Source organism: Silurus aristotelis (genome assembly GCF_946808225.1).
Source record: "Silurus aristotelis genome assembly, chromosome: 16".
Classification (NCBI taxonomy): Eukaryota; Metazoa; Chordata; class Actinopteri; order Siluriformes; family Siluridae; genus Silurus; species Silurus aristotelis.
The window spans coordinates 23546169-23572339 of record NC_139589.1 but is presented as its reverse complement, the minus strand read 5'-3'; the positions used below and the strand labels follow the sequence as shown (position 1 = coordinate 23572339).

Below are 26171 nucleotides of genomic sequence, written 5' to 3'. Positions count from 1 at the left end.
AGTGAGTTTTACAACAAAAAGACTCAGATCTATAACTCTCTCAGAGATGAAGGTTGGATCAGTGGACATTTTTCTCTTTCCATGCTTCATATCTACCAGCTGCAGGCCACATCAAAGTCGTAGCGCGTGTAAGCGTATCCCAGATGTGTGCCGGTCTCACCGAGCCGTAAACCAAAGAAGAAAATTGTAGCGCTCTGTAATCAGGCTCCGTTTCTGTCCTAATCCTACCTTTTTGTTTCGCATGTTTGACAAAATCAAAACTACAGCTCTTTCTCGAGCCCACATGTGGCACGGCGTGTACTTACCCTAGGCTGTAATTACCGCAAAAAGCCTCAGAGATAAAGAGGACTTAAACACAAACATGTGGCGTGAACCTACATGACGTCTACAATGACAGGTCGTCTGAAAACGTACCATCACGTAAAGATTTCCAAACTAAGCACCATGACCCCAGGTTGGATCATTTGAGTGACTAATGCGATTGCGATCGAAACATATCTCTTCTTTTGTTTTATTTACAAATGTAATGAGGGGGTGAATATTAGGAATATTGAGATACTCATGATAATGACAGACGGCTGTGCGGTAATACGGAGTTCAGCATCACATGATTCTGATTCGATGGAACAGGAGATGTCAAGGAAATAAGCATGATAAATAAATAGAATTTCAATAAGTAAAAATTAATAAATGAATAAATGCAGCTGTTGAGGGTAGGGCCTCGTCATTGCATCATCAGGAACATCTGTCCGAGTACCTTTACATCAACATATATGGCATTTGGCAGAGGCCCTTACCCTGAGTAGATGGCCGAGCAGTGGCAGTTTGGTGGTGCTGGGATTTGATCTCATGACCTTTCGATCAGAAGTCCAACATCTTAACAACTGAGCGACCACTTCCTGTATGTAAGAAGAATAAGAATGTGTGAGGTATTAGATCATTTTTTTATTTTATTGAATTTTTACTATTGTATTTTTTTATTATTATTATTATTATTATTAATACTGTTTTACAAAAGTTTGCATCCCCCATGTTTGTCTGGTTTAAAAAAAAAAAGGGGGGGAAAAAGTACCTTCATTTTAGATCTTTTTTTTAATAAAAAAAAATGTGAATATATTACAAAATATGAAGCAAAGCAACCCTAAGATCTTGAAAAAATTATATCTGAAATAACTATGGAAAAGTATAATTATCTCATCAGGTTTGTACCATGGACTGATCACACACACACACAGAAAAAATCAAGATACAGGAATGTACCTAATAGAGTATAAAATGCTTTGTTGCTTTAGAAAAATCTCCGTACATCCTAGTTTGTACCTCAAAAAGAACATTTATGCTCCTCTGGTGATAGAAATGTACATTTGTGTCCTGGAATGAATTAAAAAATACATCCTGACATTTTCCCATAGTATTTTACTGATGTTCTGTGTGCAGAAAATGTTTTTTTTATTTGAAATAGCTAGAAATCAGACCTGAATGGAAAAAGTGTCTTGAGATCAGAAAATGGGTCAGGGAGGACAAAAACACACACACACACACACACACACACACACACACACACACACACACACACACACACACACACACACACACACACACACACACACGCGTATTTATAACGTCTCCTGCTCAGACCTCTCAACACCTTGGATATTTGTAGTCAAGTGGTACTAAAATTAGCTTACACACACACACACACACACACATACACACACACACACACACACACACACACACACACACACACACACACACTGGGAGGTGAGGAAGAGATTGTAAACAGAAGCTTCATCCATGCACAGTTCTGTGTACATGTAGGTTGTTGTAAATTGCTGAATGCAGGTCAAGAGATGAATATTGAAGAAGGTGTCGGGAAACAGTTCCAAAAAAACACTGAAACTGGAGACTCCTTCCGTAAATGTCAATTAAACATTTCATTACAAAAGCATTAACATTCTTGAATAAGTTGTTATTACTACGGATACTATACATATATTTAACATTTGAATTGGAGCACATGCGAGACGAAGTTATTATAAAAGCCAACAGTTAAATGGAGTCTGGTCTCAGAGGACATTCCTCAGTCACCTGCTTCCTCTTACCAACACACACATACTGTACACCAGCTGCTCGCTCTGATGCGTTCCTATGGAGATGATATCAGCGCTAAAGTGTTATTGGCAGTAAAGTCGAGTTTGCGATTAACTAGAGCTTTGAGGTTGTCATGATAAAGCCGCAGGCATAGTTTAATAATGAGCAGTGGGTGAGATCTGCTCTACTGCTAGGAGAACTCTCCAGGCCTCGATCATGCTTCCTGAGCGCAGGATAAAAGGTGGTAAAAAGTTCTTTGAATGTTTTGTAATTAAGTATTTCACAGGTACTTATGTTAGACGTTCTTGTAAGAGCGTGTTCTATATATAGTGCTATTAGAACATCAGTCAGATGAATGAGCGTTCATGTTCTTAGAACCGTAAGAGTATAGTGTTTATTGACTTATATGAGATTAATGGATAAATATGAAGCAAAGTGACCTTTTAAAATAACAATCAATAAAAAAACTAGTATAATTTGTAATGTAGCCTTAGATTATAGCTAGAAATGGAAAGTGGTCCCTCAGTGGAGATGTTGGACGTATGATCAGACAGTAGTGATTTCAAGTTCTAGCACCAACTTTTTACGAGGTCACTATCAAGACGTTTCAAGGCTAATGGTGTAACTGGTGGTATTCTGACCTCGTGCGTCTGCAATTTCATCATGGACAGCAAGTTAGAACAAAGAGCGAATGTGATATTCTACAAATCTGCCACAGTGACATTTGACATCACATACATCTGACATACGGCGATGCTACAACGAGTTGTTCGGGGTCTTTTGAGTGACGCACACTTCAAAAACAGAAGAAATTGAAATGAAATCAGGAAGACCTTCGACGAGCTCAATCCTTGAAACCATCCGGCAACTTGTGCATGATGATCGTCCGAGGACAATCCACGTGATCTCACCACCGCACACAACCTGCTCACCAGATTTGGCTCCTGCATCCTTCTTCCCTAAGATGAAGATGCAGCTCAAAGATTAATATTTTGACACCATTGCGGAGATCCAGCGCGAATTTCAGAAAGTGCTTGACACACTTCGAAAAGAAAACTTCAAGGACACATTCCAGAAGTGGCAGGAACTCTGAAGCTGTATTGCTGGGGGACCATTTTGATCTAACATATGATCGAATATACATTTAAACAGTGGCATAAATTCCTAGGACTTAAAAAGGGGTTACACCGAGAATTGTGGAATTGAATAATCTGTTAACACACATTTCAAAGCATTTTCAATGTACCTTCATCAAAAATTATCCGAAATTTGGCTTTTAAATTGGATGTTCATTTTGTTTCCCCGTACTTTCATGTTGCTCCCTGTTTTTTATTTCACATGCTGACAATTTATTAAAAGTCAGTATGCATTCAATTCATATATTATTTGACTCCACCTGAGAGTTGTTCACTGAAGCAAAGCCCTGAAACAAGATTTATGACGTGTATCATCCGGAACCCCGGCCTTAAAAGCAAACAGAGTAGCTGAGAGCCATAATGGAGTGCTGCTGAGGTCAGAGTGTTTCTAAAAAAAATAAGATCAAGGGGATCAGAAGATGAAACACATGGACACACATGAATACACACACACACACACACACACACACACACACACACACACACACACACACACGTGTGGATGATGTTAGGAAAAGGTTTGCGATCCCATTACTATGTTTAACTCAATCATTTCAATGAAAAAAATTACATTGTGATGGATTTTTAATATTATTATTAATAATAATTTTATATTCCCTCATTCACACAGGATATTGTTCTGTAAATATATGAGAAAATAAATGCCAAAAAAACAACAACATAGCATTAAAGGTACAGCAATAACCATTATACATACTGTATATGACCATTGTTATAATCAACACATGAAAACTAATCAGCAACAAGCATTTCTTTTTCACTTTCAGTCATGTATATCTACAGGTAGCTAATTCTGTTAGCTTTCGTGAGAGAGTTTGGTATATTTTTCCTTCGTTATCATGCATTCATTCATTTCTATAAATTTTTTATATGACATGACCAACCACAGACCAAACACATCTGTGATTCCTTTTATTTATCAACTACGGTACATCTCGATCTGAAAATCAATGAGGAAATTCAGATTATACCATTCGAAATATTCTGAAAGCTTGTCGCCAGAAAAGTGTACAAAGCTCATAAAGAAATCCATTCACAAGCTCAACTTTGTCATTTCAAAAACGTTGTTGGAACAAGTATCAAACTACCAAACAAACTACCAAAATTACTAATGTAAGACATTGAGGTGGATCTTTACATTGCCACCAAAAATACAAAACTCTGATTGGCTGTTTGTTTTCTTGACCACAAGGAATAGTGGAAATAAAGCAAACTGCAAGTCTACATCAAAACAACCGTTCCTCTCCACAACGTCTTTTATTCTCGTTCGCTCTGTCACTCGTTCCATGTCTTCTATCTCTTTCTGGGTCTAAGGGTTCATTCTTCTCTCCCTCTGTCTCTCTGGATGGTGAGACAAAGCCGACTCTGTCCAGTCTGCCCTCTGCTGTCGTGGCTTTGATTCACTTCACCGTAAGCAAAAATATCACATAACCTTTGACTTTCAGGACAAAGAGCTCTTTATGGCATGTCTGTTTTTAGCAGTAAAAAAAAGACTAATGTTTATTTGCTCTCTCTCTCTCTCTCTCTCTCTCTCTCTCTCTCTCTCTCTCTCTCTCTCTCTTTTTTTCTCATTCTCTCCTTTTTTTAACCAAGGTCAGGGTTACGGTCACAGATCTGTCCCATCGGACACTGTCTGCATTTCTGTGAGTAAAATGCTCTGACTGTTTTTCCGTATCTCCAGAAACGATGAACATTTGTCAAGAAATCTTTCTGCAGAAATGAATTCCGAGGCTGATTTGAACAGCCGATTGGAGCAGGACAGGATTACATAAAATTAAACAATCTTTCCGTAACCTAAAAGTCTTCTTGCACCTGAAAATCCATGACCACAACAAGTCCATGAAATGGAGACATTTGCCGATGGAAACGTTAAGATCTTCAGGAGAATCATCATCATCAACATCATCATCATCCAACTTTTCCAGACTTTTTCCGTCCGTTTTTGGAAGATGGATCATCTTGGAGTCTCCGATCTATAATTTTGTGGTGAAACCCTGTCAGGTTGATTTCTACTCCGTCTGCTCCACATGAAAGAGTCGGTTATTTGTAATGGTTTGTGCAGGCAACGTATTCAATGAAATACATTTTAGTGTTTTTAAATAACATTTTTCCGTCATGTTAACATGGAGGAAGATAGATTTGGAGGGAAATCAGGAAAAATGATTGAGCTGAGAATTTTTGTCCATCAGGAAACAGCGTTAAAAGCTGGGCTCCTGAGCAAGGCCCTTAACCTTTAACTGCTCACTTGTAAATCCCTCTGTACAGGTGTGTCTGATAAAAATGTTTAATGGATTTTCAACAACATTAAATGTACCTATAAATGGGTAAATAATACACTAATTAAACAAAATTGGGAACTCATGGTGTCATTGATGAATTCATGTCATGGTTTGTGTGCGTTTTGTGAGCGGCCGTGTCATATGACCTCGTTATTTTCCTATGACAGGACACCAGGTGTGTGTGTGTGTGTGTGTGTGTGTGTGTGTGTGTGTTAGCTGACTGACTTGTTCAGATTTGACTGTAAAATGAATGTAGATTTGACTTATCCCCCCGAACAGTTCTTTAACCTTAACCGCTTACAATGAAGCCAATCGGTTCTTCTTCAGGCTCTTCACCTTTATACCTTTCTGACTGCAGTTGTTCAGGTTTCTCGCCCTCCCCCTCACTCACTACACACAGACCAGACACAGTGGGGGGAGTGGGAATTTGAATTAGGGTTGCCAGATTGTGCTCTCACACTTCCATTTGGGGCAAAAGTATTTGGACATCTGACTTTTCAACCTATATTGGGTTGTCCCACACGAAAGTCTTTCTATTACAAGTCTAGCCATGTTCGAGGAACTTTTACTTGTGTATAAAAGTACTGTTGTGCACAATTTTAGATTATCATTGTCCAAGTAGGCGTGAAGAGAAGAACAGGCTAATGGTCTCGCCCTGTGCTTGACTACAACCCGGAACCTACAAACATACCGATGCTAAACATAAACAAGCAGTGAACAAACCCCCATGTAATGATGTAACAATGTCTGATTGGACAATACAGAACTTATTATCATTGCATATAAAATAACGGTACCTCAACTTATATTTAATGAACTAACACAACAACAATACAAAAAGTCCTCACGTTTAAAAGGAAATGTTCACTTTAAATGAATGAGGGTTGACTTTCTGAAATGTATTGCAGTAAAACGTAAGAAATGACCCCTTAAAACATTGTGCAGTAAAAGTATTGGGAAACCTGACCTTTTTTATGGATCTTCCACAAACTGCTACCACAAAGTTGGAGGCTCACAACTGTATAGGATGTCTCTGGATGCTTCAAATTTTGGAAACAAATTCTGGAAACATAAAATTTTCCCCTTAGTGGTACTGGGAGACCCAAACCTGTTGTAGCATGACCCTGTTCACAAAGCCAGCTCCATGAAGATATTGATTTCATGGGTAGAAGTGGAAAATCCCCTGCTACAAAGCTCTGACCTCAACCCTAATGATTATAATGAACTGACTGCACCCCCAGGCCTCCTCACCTTTCCTACAGCAGTACAGCACTTTTATTTTTCACTTACATCACATTTACATTGCAGCAAGATTTTACTAATCTGTGCAATTGATCATATTAATCTCTCAATTCTGGTTGCAGTTTTTGGATCAGATAATTTAGCAACTGTGTGATCGGTTTGCAGTACAGTGAAGACTGGTTCATTTCCTATTCGCAATTGTAATTTTTATATTGAATTCATCATAGGGCTTCAAGCCTAATTGCTTGAATTGTGTATATAAACTGGTGTCCATACGTGTACAGTATATATTTAGTATAAATACAGTTGGAGTTAAAGTCTGAGCTCTCATGATTATGTAAGACAGCCAAATTATTATTACTATTAATATTTACAGCGATTACCAGTTCCCCAGTGCAATAAAGAATTCTTATTGGATATTTGTTGTGCATTTTGTTCTCATTATAAACAGGTTTATGCACCTAATTGCCACAAGAGGGCCAATTGAATTACTCTGATGTAAGGAAAAGTAACTATAAAATCAAAAAACTTGTTTTCAAAAGGAGTTCCTGTTACAGGATGGTTATCAAACTACTAAAACATGTTAAAATGTGAAAAATGTAAAGGCTGCTAACAATTCCTTTATTGAATTAGCTAATGCAAACACATTGTATTGGAGAATTGTAGTCATTTATTGTTGAAGAAAACAGAAAGCTTCATGTGACATAATAAGAAGGTATTTGTGCCCTAAACATCAGTGCGTTTTGTGCAGAATAAAAGACATTAGTTAGTTACTTTTATTAAGTGGAAATTTGCCTTTGGCTTCATGTACAAACACGGACGTCACATAACAACTCAAACACATCACAAAATTACATAAAAGCAGCATAACAATCTAAAAACTTGCATTCACACACACATATATACATTCCATTATGTACATATATTACATTCAATATTGTAATAGCAGTTGGTACGAATGAGAAATGTTCACATGAGGACATTTTTCTTGTGGTCTCCTTGAAGGCAACAGCTGTTTCTTTGAATGTATACATATAATTTAGCTGCTTTGTGATATAATACTGCTTACATATCATAGGTTTTATATCATGTATGGTTTCTAATGTGCTGAATTATAGCCATAATACAGAATATGTGCATTATTGACTATTTACTTCCTGCGTGTCCATGAGTGACTCCATTATTGGGATGAGCATGTTTTTTTTCTTCCATGTTTCTAACATGTTCTTTCTGTTATTAAATGATGATGTTAGTTAGAACTTACAAGTATATGAAGAAAATATTTTATCGTTTTCAAGATCATTGTTATAACGTCCATATTTAATACTTTATTATTTTAGTTTTTATAGCTTTTTTTCAAGCACCAGCACATCATGACAAATCTCTTGTACATGCAACCCATGATACTTGACATTAAGAGTGATGCTAATTCTTAATGTCCTTTTTAGCATTCATTCTAGTCAAAAATTATTTCTCTATTTATATTTTTTTATATTGTATTGTCCAATCAGGGAAGCTGCAATGAGATTAGACGATTAGACGATTAGACTTTCTGGGATGTTTTTAGATCAGATGAGGAAAAAATAAATGTTGAAAAACGTATTAAAATGAGATTATTTTGTAAATGAAGAAATATATAGATTTATTTTAGTTTCTAAAAAAAGGAAAAAAAAAAATTCTATCCTGTTTTCATAAAGAGTTGTTATCCAATCAGAGAGTCTGTAACAGGATGGTCATTAAGATGGTCAACCCCATGTTTTTTTTTCGTTTGTTTTAATCAGATAAGGAAATAAATGACAAATTTATGTTAAAAAACAAGTTTTTAAAAAGATCTTTTAATGAATAATGAAGATTTTATTATAGCCTTGTATGGGGTCCAATTAGAGTGGCTGTAGCAAGATGGTCATTTTGTTTACATGTTTGGTGGTATTTTTTTTTTTACTCAGGGGAAAACAAAATAATCACCAAAATAATCAGTTAAAAAAAAAAAAATTATAATAAAATAAAAAATGTCTGATCGGTTTTACAATGGGAATAGTAATAGGAATGGGTTGTATTATTCAATCTGGCAACCCATGTGGGTGTTTGAATCGACTCCGCCATGCTGAGCCGCTCTGCCTGACTTGTCACGCTTCTTCACGCCAACCGTAAACTGCTTTAAAATCGCCGGCGGACTCGAAAAAAAAAGCATTTTAATTACCAGGTTAGTGCGTTTATTTATCGTTTAATTCTGTCTATTGTATTTATTGTTCTTTTATTTTTTTACTCCCCAAATAAATAACGTGAGAAATATCGGCGCGCGAGCTGCTGTTAGCTGGACTTTGCGCTCGCGTGCACTTGTTACTGAGGTGCTCACGCGCAGTGGGCTTTTTTTTTTTTCTCCCATTAAAACGGGATTTTTTCTCCCCTTTTTGACCTCCGTTTACAAACCAAACCCCCGCGGAGACATTCTGGATGCCCCACTGACCAGGTTTATGTAATTCTATTTTATAATAATTCGGTATAAATGTAAATTGAGGTGTTTTCCGAAGCGGCGGCTGAGTGGCTTTTTCTCCTGAGGTAATTTCGGTTGTCATAGTAACAGTTTCTCGCTTCAACTTGCTAATATGGTTTTGCTAACTAATGTTTTTAATTTGGTCACTTAAATAGCACTTAAATGGTAATTTTCTCGGTTTTTGGGGTCCAGGTTTCCACAGAAAGGATTTAATATTTATCTGACCTGGTTTGAAAGGTCACTCAGGGTGTGCTTGGTATAAAAAAAAAAAAAGATGCTTTTAGTTCTTTAACAAAAGCCTCTGTGTCTGGAGTGTAGTCTGTAGAAGTGCAAGGTGTGTGTGTGTGTGTGTTTGTGTGTGTGTGTGTGTGTGTGTGTGTGTGTGTGTTTGGTGGGATTTAACTCTGGCTGGAACGAAGAACATCAAGTCATCAAACTCTGTCACGAAAATTAGGACTCAAATACACTGAGAAAACACTGAGACACTTAAAATCTGTGGTATAAGTGGAATAAAAACCCTTCAGGTGGAATGTCGAAATAGGAAAATAATGAATCGCGCACTGGTCCGGGTCACGGCACCTTGAAAATGGTGCATCTTGTAAAATAAGGTAATAAACATGGCTCTAACATTGCATCTGTACGGCTTCTTCATGCAATATTCTTACCTGGCTAGTCGGATAAATACCTGAAAACATGCATAACTCGTTCATCTGTCATCTTCTGAATCACGTCGGATAGTAAAGTTAAGCCAGATTTGACCTAAACCCTGAAGGCTTCACGTGTTCTCGGGTTTCAGACATTTGCGATGAGACAAACTAGGAAAGCGTCTGCTTGTTTTAATTATTATTGGATCAGATTTGAAAAAAAGATGTTAATGTGATGGGTTGAAGTTGATTCCTGTCAAATATAGAGGTAAAAATTGCATTCAGTGACAAAATTTGATTTGAAGCATTTGTTACAAGTCATTTTTCAATCACAGTCTTTTTGGAAGTCGAAAGATCCTTGAAGTTACTAAGCAACTAAAGAGCTTTGAGGATGGATTTGGATTGTAATGAATAACTGTCTGTTACACTGGTTTGGGACCACAGTTTGCATGAACAGTTTTGCATGTGAGCACCTATCACTGAGCAGCACACCTCAACAATGATAAAACTTTGGAGTCATCTCAAGGTTTCTTCCTTATATCATCTCAGGGAGTTTTTCCTTGCCACAGTTGCCATGGGCTCACTCATTAGGGCACCATCCTGTTACAGACTCTCTGATTGGATAACAAATCTTTATAAAAACAGAATTTTTTTAGAAACTAAAATAAATCTATATATTTCTTCATTCACAAAATAATCTCATTTTAATATACGTTTTTCAACATTTATTTTGATGATTTCTTTTCCTCATCTGATCTAAAAACATCCCAGAAAATCTAATCGTCTAATCTTATTGCAGCTTCCCTGATTGGACAATACAATATAAAAAATATAAATAGAGAAATTATTTTTGACTAGAATGAATGCTAAAAAGGACATTAAGAATCAGCATCACTCTTAATGTCAAGTATCATGGGTTGCATGTACAAGAGATTTGTCATTAGGGATAAACATATAGGCACTAATAAGTTCTAACTTTATAGCCTCTTTATCTTTGTAAAGCTGCTTTGGGAAAATGTCCATTATTAAAAGCGGCGTACAAACTGATTAGGTTAAATTAAAGCATTCTCTTATTTCTATAATAGTACAGCAATTTACAGGTAAACTACCTGCATGTCTTTCCTCACCACATCCATAAACCTTCTCCTTGGTCTTCCTCTTTTGCCCCTTCCTGCCGGCTCCATCCTCAGCATTCTCCTACTGATATACCCCATGTCCCTCCTCTGCACATGTCCATACCATCTCAATTGGGCTTCTCTTACTTTTTTCCCCAAACGTTTGCTTAGATTATAGCAGATATAAACTATTTTCCCCTTCACTTTCTCTTGATGCTTGTGCTACTCAAAAAACACTTTCTGAAGACTTTCCTGCGGTGGAAAATCTTCTGATTGTTGCAAAGCCCTGACACTGGAGACTCCATACATCTTGCATATAATTAGATGTTCACCATCCACTAAACAATTATGATAGGCCCTTAAGGGCATCCTAATGGCAATTTTTTCATTTTAATGGAAGTTTAATGTGTTTCTCATGGTTGGCATGTAAAAAGAAGAGGAGTTAGCTTGCTAGCTTGGCTTTCCCATTGCCCGTGCCGCCTGACTCATGCGTTATTCACTGAATGATTTGTTCTTATTCATAGCCCTCGTCCTTTGTTCCAGTCACGTCAGTCACGTGGAAGTTAATTAGAGTACATGCCATCGGGCTCGTCATTCCACAATGAGTTTGCTCCCCTCTGATATCCTCAAGGCACTTTATTTTGATGAGGCGAGGCTTGTTTTTTTTGCATAGACGTCACATGTTTTTTACTGCTTTTTATCTTGATTTTACACTGATGGTATTTTTAACACTTTATGGCGATGCATGATGGAAATTAGATGCACGTTACATTGCAGATGAGTAAGTTTACAGAAGGAGTGTCCAGCATGAGATTGTCGTGGTGTTTATATGCTGGAAGGATAGAAAGGATCAAACGGACCTGTTGGGTTGCCTTTTCTGTCATGCTCTGTTAAGTAGTAAAACATTAGCTTTGAAGCCTACTAGGTGCAATTTCAATTGAATCTGTAATAAAAACACCCACGATGGAATCAGAACTCCTTCTCGAAGTGTCATGTGTTGACTTCCAAATACTCAACCACATCTAGTAGTGTATCAGGAAACTATTGTGTGATGTACAGTGTATAGACAAGTTTTTGGGGACACCTGATCATAAGATTAGTATGTGTTACTTTTTGAACATTGCATTGTACATTTATTCCCAATTTGCTGTTATAAAAACTGGTAAGATGATTGTGGCACACAAGGGTTTTAGTCAGGTACTGAAGTAGGGTAAAGTGAGAAGGCCTGGGGGGCAGTCAGCGTTCCAATTCATCCCAAAGTATGGGATGTATTTTCTCACTTAGGTTCTAGTGAGAGGTTCTACCATCTTTTTATTGTAGATTAAATGACAGTATGGTTTAGAAAGCATACAAGGATCACTGGATAGACTTTATTGTGATGTCTGTTTGCTGGGATTTATCAGGTTGGTTGTAAAAGTCAATGGGCATCGCTGCCAGTTCGATTTTTCAGTAATCACATGTCCTGGTAAAACATTATCTTAGCGGAAAAATCTAAGCCAACCGAGCTCCGTTCCTGTGTTCAGGTAAACATGGCCACTTTTCCTTTCCCTCACTTTATTTAGGGAGGACAATGCACAGATGGAGTATCTCTTTCTTTACCGAGACAGCGAATAGAGGCGAGCTTTGTGTCACTTTGCCAACATTTCTTAGTGTGTGTGTACATGGAGCAGTGGGAACAGCGGTGGTGAGACAGGTGGGTGCCCTTATTCTGTTACAACCCTGGAAAGTACCCACTTGGCTACAGATTCCCTGTTGCCCCCACCTCTGAGCCAGGCGCATCCATTATTAGACAAATTACAAACTTCGTCTTGGTCAATTACAAAGGCCAGGCTCAGCGTTTAGACCGTAAAAACGTGTCCAACTAAACTCTTTAGATCATCTGGTAGAAAAATTCTGCTGTTTTGGAATTAGACACATGCCACAGATTAGCCCGCTGGTAAGTTTTTCTTGTTTAAAAAATGAAAGCAGAGTTTGTTCTCTGTAGCACGATGACCTCTAAAGATATGGAACGGAAAGCTAGCAAAGTTTTTCACCCGTGAGAAAGCACTCGGATGTGCAGATGAAGTTCAGAACGCTTTCTGGTAGCACACAGTTTATTTTTTATGCATGTTTTGTCTGACCTTCTAAAGCAATGGTGTGGTTAATTGATTCGTAATCAGCTCTATATCCCAGGAGATTGCTCAAAACTCAGGAGAGGTACACCAGAGTTCGGTGTTCATGTTAATGACCCGTCCCCTGAAGATTCCGCTAGACGCATGTTCAGTTTTTTTTAGTATTTGTATTGTCTCGTATTTCTCATGGTCCTCAGCAATTGACGAAAGGTCAGAGATGTGATGTTTGTGTAGTCTAAGAGGGAAAAAAATGTAAGAACATTTTTAAATCTTTACAGACAACAAATCTTTTGTATAAAGTTTTGTACACACACACACACACACTCACATGCTATCTCTTCCTCCTTTTACAGGGGTTCTATTATTTTTGTCATAACTGATCCGCAGTTTATTTTGAATCTCTTAATGATTTGCCAGATTTTATTAATGTGTAATTATAATAAATGAGGCGGCCTTCATCAGTTTGAGCTAGAAATAGAATATGAACATAATCATAACAACTTGTTGGCAATTATATGATTTGACTCCAAGCTATTCACGTTGTGAGTGTACATAATTTAAAAGGTCTTGTAGGGTACAAACATTTTTCTGAATGAAACGGATTTTCTATGTAAACAGTGTTTGTATTAACACTCGTTTTTATAATGTCCGGTCTATTTCTTTTTTTTTATTTTTTATATCTATCTATATTTATGCATTGCATGACATTTACAGAATGAATGTAGTATGTGGTATTTTTTTGTAGATTTTGCTATGGCAGTATTGTGTAATGCATTTTATTATTGATTCATTCCGAATTCAGACCGGGGGGAGTGGGGGATCATGAGGTTTGTTAAGAAATGTTAAGACCCAAGAAGCTTCGAAATGGTGCGTTTTAATTAGATTGAGCACAAATCTCCACAACCACAATCCGAAATCTAGTGGAACATCTTCCTAGAAGAGTGAAGGTCTTCTAACAAACAGGGACTAAATGTAAAATAGGATGTTAAAAAAGCACATACAGATCTCATAATCAGGTGTCTACAAACTTTATGGTTGTAGGGATGTTTGTGAGATCTTTATGAATCTGGTATTTTTGCATGGTGGGGAAAGAAGGTTGCAGTGGTCCAGGGGAACCTCTCAGCGTTATAACCAGTGAGTTTGTGTAATACGAATTAGAGAAAAGGGCTAAAATAAGCCGTGTTTGCTTGTATCTCCAAATGCTGTTTACTATAATGTAACCTTCTGTAAGTTTTTAGCGTAACTGTTTAAATCTGCTTCATTTGCTACAAAAGTAAATCGTTTAATCAGCTTGCTGGCTGCTAGAAGCACGAGGTCTGCTCAGATGCGTTGTGAAATCCCACTGAATGTTCAGTCTCTATATCCGTCTATCTTTACTCTTGGGTTCCTGGAAAAAAGAAGCCTGATTAGATTTAAAGAATTTTTTAGACTGAGGTTTCATTACAGTCCACAACAGTGTTGAGTTTTCACAGATGGATTGGGGCTATACACATGATTCTACCGCAGAACCGAGCCCTGCAGACTGGTTGAAATCTTGTGATGTTGACAAATGTCAACAGTATTGTTTTTTTGGTGCCTTGAAGGATTTTTGGACATGGTCTTTCCCTCTCCTCAGACTTTTTCATGGATGTCTGGTAGCAACTCGATCTGTTTTTGAAGTAAAACAGGATCAGTGGAGTGTAGCTTCAGGATAAAACTAATTAGTTCTTGTTGAAAGCTGGCTTTTAAAAAAGATAAAGACTTCTTTTGTTGTTCTATTTTGCCTTCATGATTTGTTTCATTTAATTACTACTGCTAAAGATACAATATATCAACAAAAGTTAGTGGACCTGCATTTAAGATTCGTTTGTGCTTATTAAACATCCCGTTCCACATTTAAGATACCATTGCTGTAATAATTACCTCCACTCTCCTGGGAAGATGTTCCACTAGATTGTGGAGTGTACTTGTGGAGATTTGTGCTCATTCAGCACTATAGCAGGTTACTCAAGATCTTCCACTCAAACCCACGTAAACCTAATCTTTGTGGAGCTGGCTTGCTGGAACAGGTTTCCTTGTCTCCTAGTTAAAGTACAGGGAGCATATAATGATCCTGCATTGATGTCCTTCCTATACAATTGTGTGTCACCAACTTTGTGATAACAGTTTGGGTAAATAACCACATTGTGTATGATAATTTTTCTGGGTGATGCGTCTGAAAGTGCACGACTCCTTTTAGCTGAACCTCAATGAACTATTTATATATCTAACAAACACAAGTCATAAATTATTACATAAACCGTTTACCACGAGGCCTCCCTGAAAATACCTTTAGGATATATTTTTATTACCCTGATGACATGAGCAATAAGGTCCTGACGACGTCTGCATACGGCTCATGATTTATGAGTAAAGAATAGAAATTTTATTTAGTGGCTTGTCATGGGAAAAGCAAAAGGATCTGTCAAACCCTGGGAATGATGCACTGGCATCTTTAAATAAGACCAAGCTAAATAAACTATAAGTACACATATACCATTTAACCAAAAATGGATGCGAAACGGAGCGTTTTTATTGCTTTTATTGCCCTGTGATTGCATTGCAGGAGGACATAAATTTGAGGCGCCTCTTTTGCTTTTTGCATGCCAGGATTCCAGTTTGGATTCTCCACGGCAATGCAATGGCATAAAGCCTTAAAAGCTGTGCAGTGCGAGGGGGAAGGGGAGGCGACACGACCTGGCCTTGTCTCAACCTGCCTCCATTGTCGTATAGGCTACACACACAATGTGGCTAGAGACGATCGAACTTAGCTCTACCGCTGTTGAAAGAGAGACTGCAGCTGGTTCTACACACACAACCTTATCGATATTGACCTCAGATAGATGAACAAAAGTATTGGGAAACTTGTCTTTTCCAGCCATATATGGTTTTTCCACAATCTGTTACCACAATGTTGGAAGCACACAATTGTATAGGATGTTTTTATATGCAGTAACCTTCAGTTTTCCCTTCACTTGAACTAGGAGACTCAAACCTCTTCCAGCACGACAATGCCCCTGTGCATTAGAGCTATAGAGCTCATAAATTGGAAAGCAAACTTTACTTAAACCCTTGTGGCTAAAAGAGTAAAATCTAGTAGAACATCTTCCCAGAGGAGTGGAGGTTATTACCACATCAAATGAGGAATAAATGTGGAATGAGATGTTTAAAAAGCAAATACCACATCTTATGGTCGAAATTTATCTTTTTGGTTGCCATTATAACAAAAATATTTTTCTCAATCAGAACTGGTCACAAGGTGATGATTAGTTTTCTAGTTCTTATGTTATTGCTCCCCAGGATAGAGGAGTTTGTGCATTGGTGTTTCTCAGTCACCCAGAAAATCTGTGAGCGATGAATACGGGAGTGAACGCATGTAGCTGTTGTAACAAGTGATAACACGACTCAATCACAAATTAAAAGGGATAAACCTCGACTTCAGGATATCCTGCAATCTGGAAAAATAATCTTCTCAAGGCAGTTGAGGTATGGATCCATGGTTACTTCAGGTAATAGGTTGAGCAAATGATTTTGCACCTAGAAACAGGGCTATAAATCCTCAATCGAGCAATGCTTTGAGATCTGTAATCATGACAAATGTGCAGCTGTCAGATCACAAGGGGATAATTGTTAAAAAAAAATGTTATTGGCCAGTAAGTGAAGAGCTGACTCGTGTCTGCACATCCACTAAAACCCGGTCCAGAGAAAATATTTGTGAGCGTATGGAATGTGTTGTCAAAGTTCCATATTTTCAGCCTTTCCCTTCATAAAAACACAGACTGTGCTATAGAGGATTATATCAGGAGGGGTGGGGAGGGGGTACGAAGTGGACTGGCTGGATACTTCCACACAATTGACTCCTTGACCTGATGTAATTTAAATGGTGCACAAACAAAGCTGATTCAGGATCTGCATTCACTCTTCCAGAACAATTGACACGGAGAGAGGAGTGTTGTCGATTGAAATTGAGCTTGTAGGTACAGAGAGAGGGAAACAAATTGGATTTGGGAAATGTATATAGTACTGGAATGTGTTGAAGGTTCTCCGTCTCAGTGCGGTTCTTTTGGCAGGTTGGAGCACAATGATCAAGCTCAGAAGTGAGATGGTTCTTTTGAGGGTTGAGTCAGTTGCAGTGAGAAAGTGCTGGAATTAAATCAAAACCTGAATAAAATGTGCATTTGTTTTTGCTTTGTATTTATTTATTTTAGGGCTGCAGCTATCAATTATATTAGTAATTAAGTATTCTACCGATTATTCCATCGAGTAATTGGATAAGTTCTTTTTCTTTATAAAAAAAAAAAGTAAAATACATTTTTTATATATATATATACACACACTACTATATACATATAGTTAAATGGACTAAATGAAGCATAATAATATGCCTCGATGCATTTTTTTTATACAAATAACTTTATTTACTTGAATTGTTTCAGCCCTTATGAATTAATTTATCTATTAAGTATATGAAACTATAATGCTACACAAATGCCATGTGTCCTCCAGTGTCCTGGAGATGTCCAGAGTCCTAGATAGTCCTAGATTTTTAGCCCGTTCCCTAATTGTTTTTCTGCCAGTTTCAAACCAAACAGCATCGCAGACAAATCAAAAGAATCGAGCTGAGTTTAATTTAGAGATTCTGCAAATAGCTACAAGGAGTAATGACAAGGCATTCACGTGTAGCATCGTTCAATTTCATAAGAAGGACATTGATTCCCTCCCTCCAAACCCCCACTGCTTGAAAGCATGTTCGATCAGCATGATCGAAGCATATTGAAGCAGTGTTTTTTGTCTTGAGTATCATGATTGCTTGTAAATCAACCCTTATTTTGTGTGAGAGCAGCTTTGCTCATTGTTTTGGGCTGGGGCTAATGTCCTGCCACCCAGAAAACCACACTCGCACAGGAGCAGTATTTGTTGTTTGCTGTTGATGTTTTTAGATCGTGTGTGTAACAACAGAGCTGCATGTTTAGCCGGATCAGTCGTAGATTTGCGTATTTGCTCCTGAAGTAAGAATAATTTTTTTTTATTTTTTACATATTTTGAAGCCATGTTTTATGAATCTGTGTGTGTTTTTATGTCTGTGTTTTAAGCCAAAAGATAATTAACAATAATAATAATGTAATAATGAATTTTTATTGATCTATTTTTGTCTCTCTCTGCATATCTTTGTCTTTCTTTACCTGTTTCTCTCGCTCTCTGTCTGTACCTCTTTATGTCCCACTCCGACACTCTTTATCTTGTTCTCTCTCTGTTTCTCTACACATGTCTCTGTCTTTGACGTTGTCTGTCTTTTTCTCTGCCCCTCTGCATATCTCTCTCTGTCTCAGTATCTGCTTTTTTTTGTCTCTCTCAGCACTCCTCTGTCTGTGTTTCTAGGCATGTCTGTCTTTCTCTCTTTTTCTCCCTACCTTTCTCTCTCTCTTTTTACACACACACACACACGCGCGCACACACACACACACACACACACACACACACAGAGCAGCTAATCTAAGTGCTATTGTCTGAAGCTGTCACTGTGGCCCCCCTCTGAACCACGCACATGTGTGTGAAGCGATGCAGCTCTCCGTTTCTCCTCTGCTGACGTCTCCATGTCTCTGATCCCACTTAAATATTTAATTGTGTTTAAAACGTAAGAGACACAGAGAGGACTAGAGAAGGGAATGGAGAGAGAGGGAAAAAGAGAGGGAACATGAGCAGTCAAGGTTAAGGAGGGTTTTTATTGTCAGGTTTGTTGTAGGGGCTCCTCTCCGTCTACTCAGTCATGCCTCCTGTGTAGGGCTTTTCCCCCTGCTGCTCCAGTAACCTTCTCACACATTGGGGGAGGGAAAAGTGTGTGTGTGTGTGTGTGTGCATGTAAGTGTGTAGCTCTTTACACATCGCTCGCTGTGGAGATCCCTGTTCGACTCTGAGATGATGTTTTAATGGACCAGGAACATGCTCACTATTCTGGGAAGATCTACTTGTTTTTTTTCATGAATTTTTTATTCCTTGATGCATTCAGCTGTCTGTTTTTTTCTGTCCGGGATTTTTCTCGCTCAGGTGGTGAGTGAAAGTGATCTCTATTATAAAGCTGCATTAGTGCAAAAAAAAAATTATATAAACAGGAAAGTTTATGGGTAAATAAACGAGAAAAGGCATGTTGTCGTGTTCGTCAATTTGGCCGCCTTGTTTATCAGCTTGTTGCTATGAACTCGGAGATGAGCTGGGAAAAGAACAAGAACATCTTTCAGAGCACCTGTGTGCATATATGTGTGTGTGTGTGTGTGTGTGTGTGTGTGTGTGTGTGTGTGTGGGCTGTACTTTTTTTATTGTGTGTAATTATTAGATTTCCTTCGGTTGTCCATGAGCTCTGTGTCTGTGGTTAAATCGTCCTCTTGCTGGCTCCGCCCAGTTTTAGATCAAAGCATGTTGTCTAACGCGCTATCTGCGACTTCAAAGCGTTTCTACGGTGACATAGTCTGGGGGATACGCCAACATGACACGACACAACATAAGACCTTTTGTTACAATTCTGGTCCTCTGCAGCCTAATACATGCATCACACTGATGTGTGCAGATTTAATGCAGTGTATAAAGATTATGATTTAGGGCATATGAGGATAGGAGAGTTGTGTGTGTAATGTAGGTCTCTGTGTTTCTGCATGTTGTCAGTGTAATACTGTCAGTCAGGTGTTAGTTTTCACAGATTGGGTCTGATTGTAAATGTGTGTGTGTGTGTGTGTGTGTGTGTGTGTGTGTGTGGGTGGGGGGGGCCTTGCAAAATACAGACTTTACTGCAGAGCAACAGATACTTCCAGGATGAATAAACCATGCCCCTTTATTACCATATATGCACAATGAAAATACTAGGAAATGTTATGGAGATTGGTTCCCTGGTGGTCTAGTGGTTAGGATGCGGCGCTCTCACCGCTGCAGCCCGGGTTCGATTCCCGGTCAGGGAACCAACCCCAGCCACTTTCAGTGCCGGTCTCAAGCCCGGATAAATGTGGAGGGTTGCGTTAGGAAGGGCATCCAGCGTAAAATCGTGCCAAATCAAACATGCGGACGGTCCGTTGTGGTGACCCCTAACGGGAGAAGCCGTAAGAAAGTTTTGTTATGGAGTGATGCATGGGGAAATTACTGAAAAAAACATTGATTTTAAAGTACACTTTATATACGTTACATTTGTTTATTCATTATAAATTCAACTCCACAGTTAGCAAACCAGCATATTACATATCTACGAAATACATTTTTTAGGTATCTATCTTATATTTTTCTAAGATGTTATGATGAGATTTTTAGTCGAATCACCCACCCTTGTGCTATCTGCTTTTTTAATATGAAATATAAACTAAATATCTCTTAATTATTTTTTTTATCTAGTTCAAATGCTTCTTTTAATCATCCATTGCAAATACACACAGAATTTTCTTTTCCCATTTTGTTACCATAAATATTTAACTGTTAACAAACGTACAAAATAAGGATGCTTTTACAATTTTACAAATTCAGTCGTCTATGTGAAACGTGACCCACTTTTTTCTGCCACAAAGAAACGGACATTACGAATCCGGGTCAGATGGACGTGTAATTAGTCGACTAGGCAAATGTGAACGAGAACAAAAGCGAATTCAGGTTAAATACAGGACTTGTGCATCACGGGCAATGCCAGACGTTGGAACTGGAGGCAGGGTTTATTCATAGGTCCACGGTTTTCTCAGGCGGATTATGGTAGAATGTTGCTTATTTAAATATAAAACATGAGGACGCATCAGTAAACATTTTCACATTACTGTTCTACCCACACAGCTCAGGTTTCTATTGTATTACTACAGGGCGTGGCATACACGTATCGGTCTGATGTCATTTCACATTTCTTTGATTTTGGTTTCTAGTTACTTGCTGAGTCAGTAATGGATGTAGGAGTAGTGTGTTTAAAGATGAAAATATACAGGTGATTTGGTTTGTGCAGTTTTGTGGTGAGGTGTTGGACAAATTATAATGTCATTAGCAAAACCACCAGACCACAAATTGGCAAGTCTCAGTTTTTTATATTTTTTCAATTTGTTTAGAAGTTGACCCAGCTACAATGTGATAAAATAGCGGAATATAAAAGAAGCAAGGTGATTTACTAAGCAGGAGAGTCTTACGTCAAACATATGCATATTTCTCTCTCATTCTTTTATATTGGGATCTGCAGGCTAATCAGTCTGTCTGGTTGAAAACGTCTACCTGGCTTCATCCAGATGATTATGACTAATGTTTGTAGCATGTAATTCAGAAAAGTGAGTAATATTAAGTCATGGTAAAAGTCATTATGATTAAACATAAACAGGATCAAACAAAAAGGTTCGTTTTGTGCCAATAAGTTTTTGCTTGTTTTTCTGACTTGCATCAAACCAGGTTAAGCGAAGGAGCCGCGCCCATTTTTTTCTCAAGGCATCAGCTAAAGGTCTAGCTAACAGCCTCAGGAAATCGATTTTTTTCAGTAGCGTCTTATTCACAGCGTGCGTCTTTTCAGCGCTCGTCTCCGAGGCCATAGGTCAAGACTAGCCCCGCTCCTGGCTTTGCAGTAAGGTTGGACCTTCTAACCCCTATGGTAACAATCATAACCTAATCCACTGATTAGCATTTCATACATCGGTGTGATTGCGTGTTGTGCAGTAGGTTATGGAGCAGATGTACTGAAAGCGTAATGAGAGGATGCTGTCACTCGAATGCTCCTCCCATGAGAATCAAGAGCCTGAAGGCAGTCTGCTGCGGATGAGGTCCTTTTAACAATCATGCTCTCTTTAACTCCCATACGTCTTTCTTATTAGTCAGAATGAGACTCAATCACAGCTGGACAGACACTTACAGACTGAATACTGGCCACATTCCGGTTTGACGTGAAGTAAATCTGGGAGGTTTGGATGAGTGGGTGAAGCATTTTGGGAAATTTTGTATTATGGAGTAACCAGTCAGCAAACCTTGGAGTAAAACTTTGACGTGAAATTTTGACCCAAGACTGGATAAACTGGATTCTTTGTTTATCACTTTGATTCTTTCACTGATTAAATTTGTTCTGAACTTGAGTTTGCTGCCTCCTTTACAAAAATTTATTAGGACACCTGTTTTTTCCAGCCATTTGTGGTTCTTCTCCAAACTGTTACCAAAAAGTTGGGGGCAGACAATTGTATTGGACGTCTTTGGATGCAGTAACATTACATTTTTCTATTCGCTTGAAATAGAAGACCCAATCCTGTCCCAGCATGACAATGTTTCTGTGCATGGAGCCAGCTCCATGAAGATATGCTTTACATGGGATTAAGTAGAAATTCTTGAGTGGCCTACTATATAGTTCTGACCTCAATCCTATGGAGTACACAGGCCTTCAAATCTTCCTTCATTATCTGACTTTACTAACACCCTTGTGACAGAATGAGCACAAATGTGAGAGTGGAGGTGATTATATGAACAAATGTGGAATAAGATGTCCAAAAACACAATCTTATGGTCAGGTGTCCACAAACTTTTGTCTTTCAAGTGTATAAGATCTTTTCAAGGTTTTTTTCTGCATTAACATGACAAATAAAGAAAAAATACATCAGTACACCGGACAGGACAGTGTTCTATCAGTGTTGTACCCAACCCACACACACACACACACACACACACACACACACACACACACACACACACACACACACATTCGTCTGTTTTGACAGGTCATATTCGTATCCTGAGTGATCCATGTCTCTTTTTAAATATAACCTGTTCCTATGAACCATCCTACATGCACACACTGAAATCGTTCCAGAAATATCCATCCATCATGACCTCTCCTGTCCTTTCCCTCTCCTTTTTTCCCTCAATTTTTGGTATTTAAACAGCTTGATAGTGATGTGCCTGTGCCTCTAATTTGATCATTCACATATACTTCTCCTGGCCACGTGCCGGATAAATATCTGATCTTGGATCACGTACGATATTTGCTCACATCTGACTTTGATTTGATTTTGGCCTTACAAGTCTGTCAAATCTGATTTTCTGCTTTTGAACATTCAGGGATATAGTCTGTGTAGTTGCACGGGGAAGGCAGCGACCAGGCACGGGGACGTCATACTGGCTCTGCATGTGTTCTCACAGTCGTCCAGCTCTCAACTCTTTGTCAGGATCAATGTAATCATGAGGCATTAAATCAAATTCCCGACTGCTGATTGGATTAGGCGAGCCTGCGTGCTGAATAAGGTCATCAGATTCTACCCTCCGCTTTTTATTTTTTTTATTTTTTTCCATGATCGATATATTGATAGCAGGATGAGAAACAGAGAATGTAGTGTTACAGTTAAAAAAAAATTTTTTCTATTCATTACTCAGTAAACCTTGGCAAGCCTCATAAACTCGTCGTCCAGTTGTTTGACATGTCGTATGATTAATTAAAATAATAGCTCGTTGCTATTTTGATGCGTAATGCCGAGATAAGCAGGGGGCTTAAAGCAAGGATGACAGATGGGAAACACACAGGGCTACTTTGCTTGGTAATCAGGAATAAAAATCATTTTTGAAATGTTGTTCCAGGAAAATTATAAACAGCAATGACTATGAGGAAACATTGACTGCATGTTTTGTAGTGTTTTATTTCCCCTAAAACAGGAAGCTATGATTTCTACATCTTACACGGTAACACACATGTAAACGCTTCCGTTCTGAGGACGGAAATTGTACAGTAAATGTTATCAATCGACACTTTGCGCTGAAACAATAACAAGCTGTAATATATATATTATTGATAACATGTTTTTTCCATATGAAAACAAGACACACTTGATATTCTCTTTTGGTTCAATCTGGTGAAATTCCTCAACACGCTCTATTTATTCTCCTTGGCTCCCCGGTCGTCATGGTGACCAAGTCCCCTGTGAAGATGGCAGATTCCACTTTCTGTCAAGCTTTGGCTTGGTTTAGAGGTTTGAGAGAAGCAGACATGCCGGTGTGTGTATAGATTAGAGATGTGTCAGTGGGTTTGTGAATAGAGGTGTGGTGTTCAGGGTAAGGATGTGAAAATGTTTTTATTTTTCAGATTTGAGTGTTGTATTGGAAATACTGTTGATTTATTTGGGTGGATATGAGTGGTAGTTATTTTTTTGTTTGTTTTTTTTTCCATCACGTGTACAATATTGTTTATTTTCCTCTCTGTATTTTTTTTTTTTTCTTCTTCTCCACAGATCACCACGAAGCACTCCTTCTCAGCTGTCTAAGACGTGGAACCCTAGGGATCTTTTTAATGAATCACCCATCGGCTCTCGACACCATGACGTACAAGTAGGTGGTTGTTTTAGCGTTTCCCAGCTGCCTCGCTCTATAATAAAGCGGCCGCTCTGTGTTTTCCTGCATGAGCTCACAAGTGCATGTCATCATGGCTGTAATCGCAAGCCTGCAATTACGTCTTCCCTGCACTCGTACGACTGTTTCTCCGGTCTAAAACTGCTACAGAGCATAAAGGCCTCCACTGTTAGAGCGCAGGTCTACACATGGCATTTGCATGCAGCCTGATTTGCATGTCCTGCTGGCTGAGCTGTGTTTGCTGATCTCTGTTAGAAACAGTTCCTTAAAAAGAAAAAAAAAAAATTTCTTGAAGCGGATCCTAGAACAGTTATTCCAGACCCAACTTGGGGAGCTGCAGCTCTTCACAAAGACAATGAGAGGAATGTAGGCCACGAATTCACCATATGACCGAGAGAGAGAGAGAGAGAGAGAGAGAATAGAAAGTCAAATCTTTTCTGATAATCAAATAATTGGTTGTCAAAAGGTTTTTAATTTTTTATTCGACCACACCAAAGCTTGCACTCATTACTTCCTCATTCACATCGTGAGCTTATTGTCTCGTCTGTCTAAACGCATAGATACGACTTGGCTCTTATCTAATTCACATATTTACATCAGGCGCCAAACAGCAGGCTGATTCTTTTACCATCTACACCATCGTAGAAAAAAAGAACGAGTGTGGGGAGTGCGTGTGCCGTTCCTACCAGAAATGTGATTGACCACCTTTACTAGTGAGAGCTAGAGTATTAATGTAATAATGCTGTTATATACAATTTAATAATGGCTATACATTAATATTACTATTGTATTGTGAGTTAGCTAGTTAAGCACAATTGTAAAGGCTATACATAAGATATACGAGTATATGATCAGGCCGTTCATCGTATTTATGCCTGTGGGGTAAAACATTTTTGTTTTTTTATGGCATTTGGCAAAGAACCTTATACTTGAGGGCCCAGCAGTGGCAGCTTAGTGGTGCTGGGATTTAAACTTCTGACCTTTCGATCAGAAATCCAACATCTGTCCAACGTCCTTCTATAATGAAGACAAGCTTCAGAAGCCGCTTTGTCACGTCAGATCAAAAAGTTGTTGACAGCTTGGAATTGGAACAAAAGTGTCACATATAAGATGACTTCCTACCAGCTCGTGACAAACCTGGCTTCAAAACCATGTCCTCCTCTGGCTTTTTAATAAGTGATGAGCTTCATGATGAGCTGCAATAGCCCCCCAAATCCCACCCCCCAATACTGAAGCATCAAAGGTTTCCTAGCAACTCTTTCGTGAGGGCCCCAGTTTAGCCGGCCATTGTATTGCCTGTGTTGGCGTTTGATTGTTAGTCTGGAAGAATGATAAATGTCCTGCCAAAAAGAAGCGAAGGAGAAGAGAGCAGAAAGAGAGATTGGGTTGTAAACAAAGCCCTGCCTACTTAACATTCATGCTTCTGTATTAAGTTGTGTTCAAGCTGCCCCTCTTCTCCACACACTGTTTTTACCTTTCCCTCAAGTAATTCAGGATTCACCCCCCCCCCCACCAACCTGAAATGTAAACTTGTCCTATGAACACCGCTCTCATGTCGTGATTCATGACTCGATGAAGGATGTGTGTGCCTACTGTCCCTTGTGGTGAGCGTTTGTTTTGGCGTCTCCGTAAACTTTTGCACAACAATCCCGCAATCTGTGTAAACTCTGAGCTGTAAATACGTTTTCCGTCTGTGATTAGAAT

At 38.5% G+C, this 26171-nt stretch overlaps 1 protein-coding gene across 11 annotated transcripts in view; it reads left to right on the top strand.

Annotated features, from left to right (window-relative positions):
* The first annotated feature begins 8637 nt into the window (after nt 1-8637).
* The window catches only part of sema4d (sema domain, immunoglobulin domain (Ig), transmembrane domain (TM) and short cytoplasmic domain, (semaphorin) 4D), a 48106-nt gene continuing 30572 nt past the window's right edge, over nt 8638-26171 (top strand). For 2 of the 11 annotated variants that reach the window (XM_083563674.1, XM_083563667.1), the window contains exons 1-2: nt 8868-8975; nt 24350-24446. Coding sequence is in view for 6 of the 11 variants with exons in the window: in XM_083563669.1 (XP_083419795.1) it covers nt 19082-19202; nt 24350-24446 (218 nt within the window). In the remaining 5 variants the exon portion in view is untranslated. Of the gene's footprint in view, nt 8976-12942; nt 12962-18688; nt 19203-24349; nt 24447-26171 lie in introns of those variants that run through there. The other 9 variants (XM_083563673.1, XM_083563672.1, XM_083563666.1 and 6 more) reach the window with 9 other exon arrangements.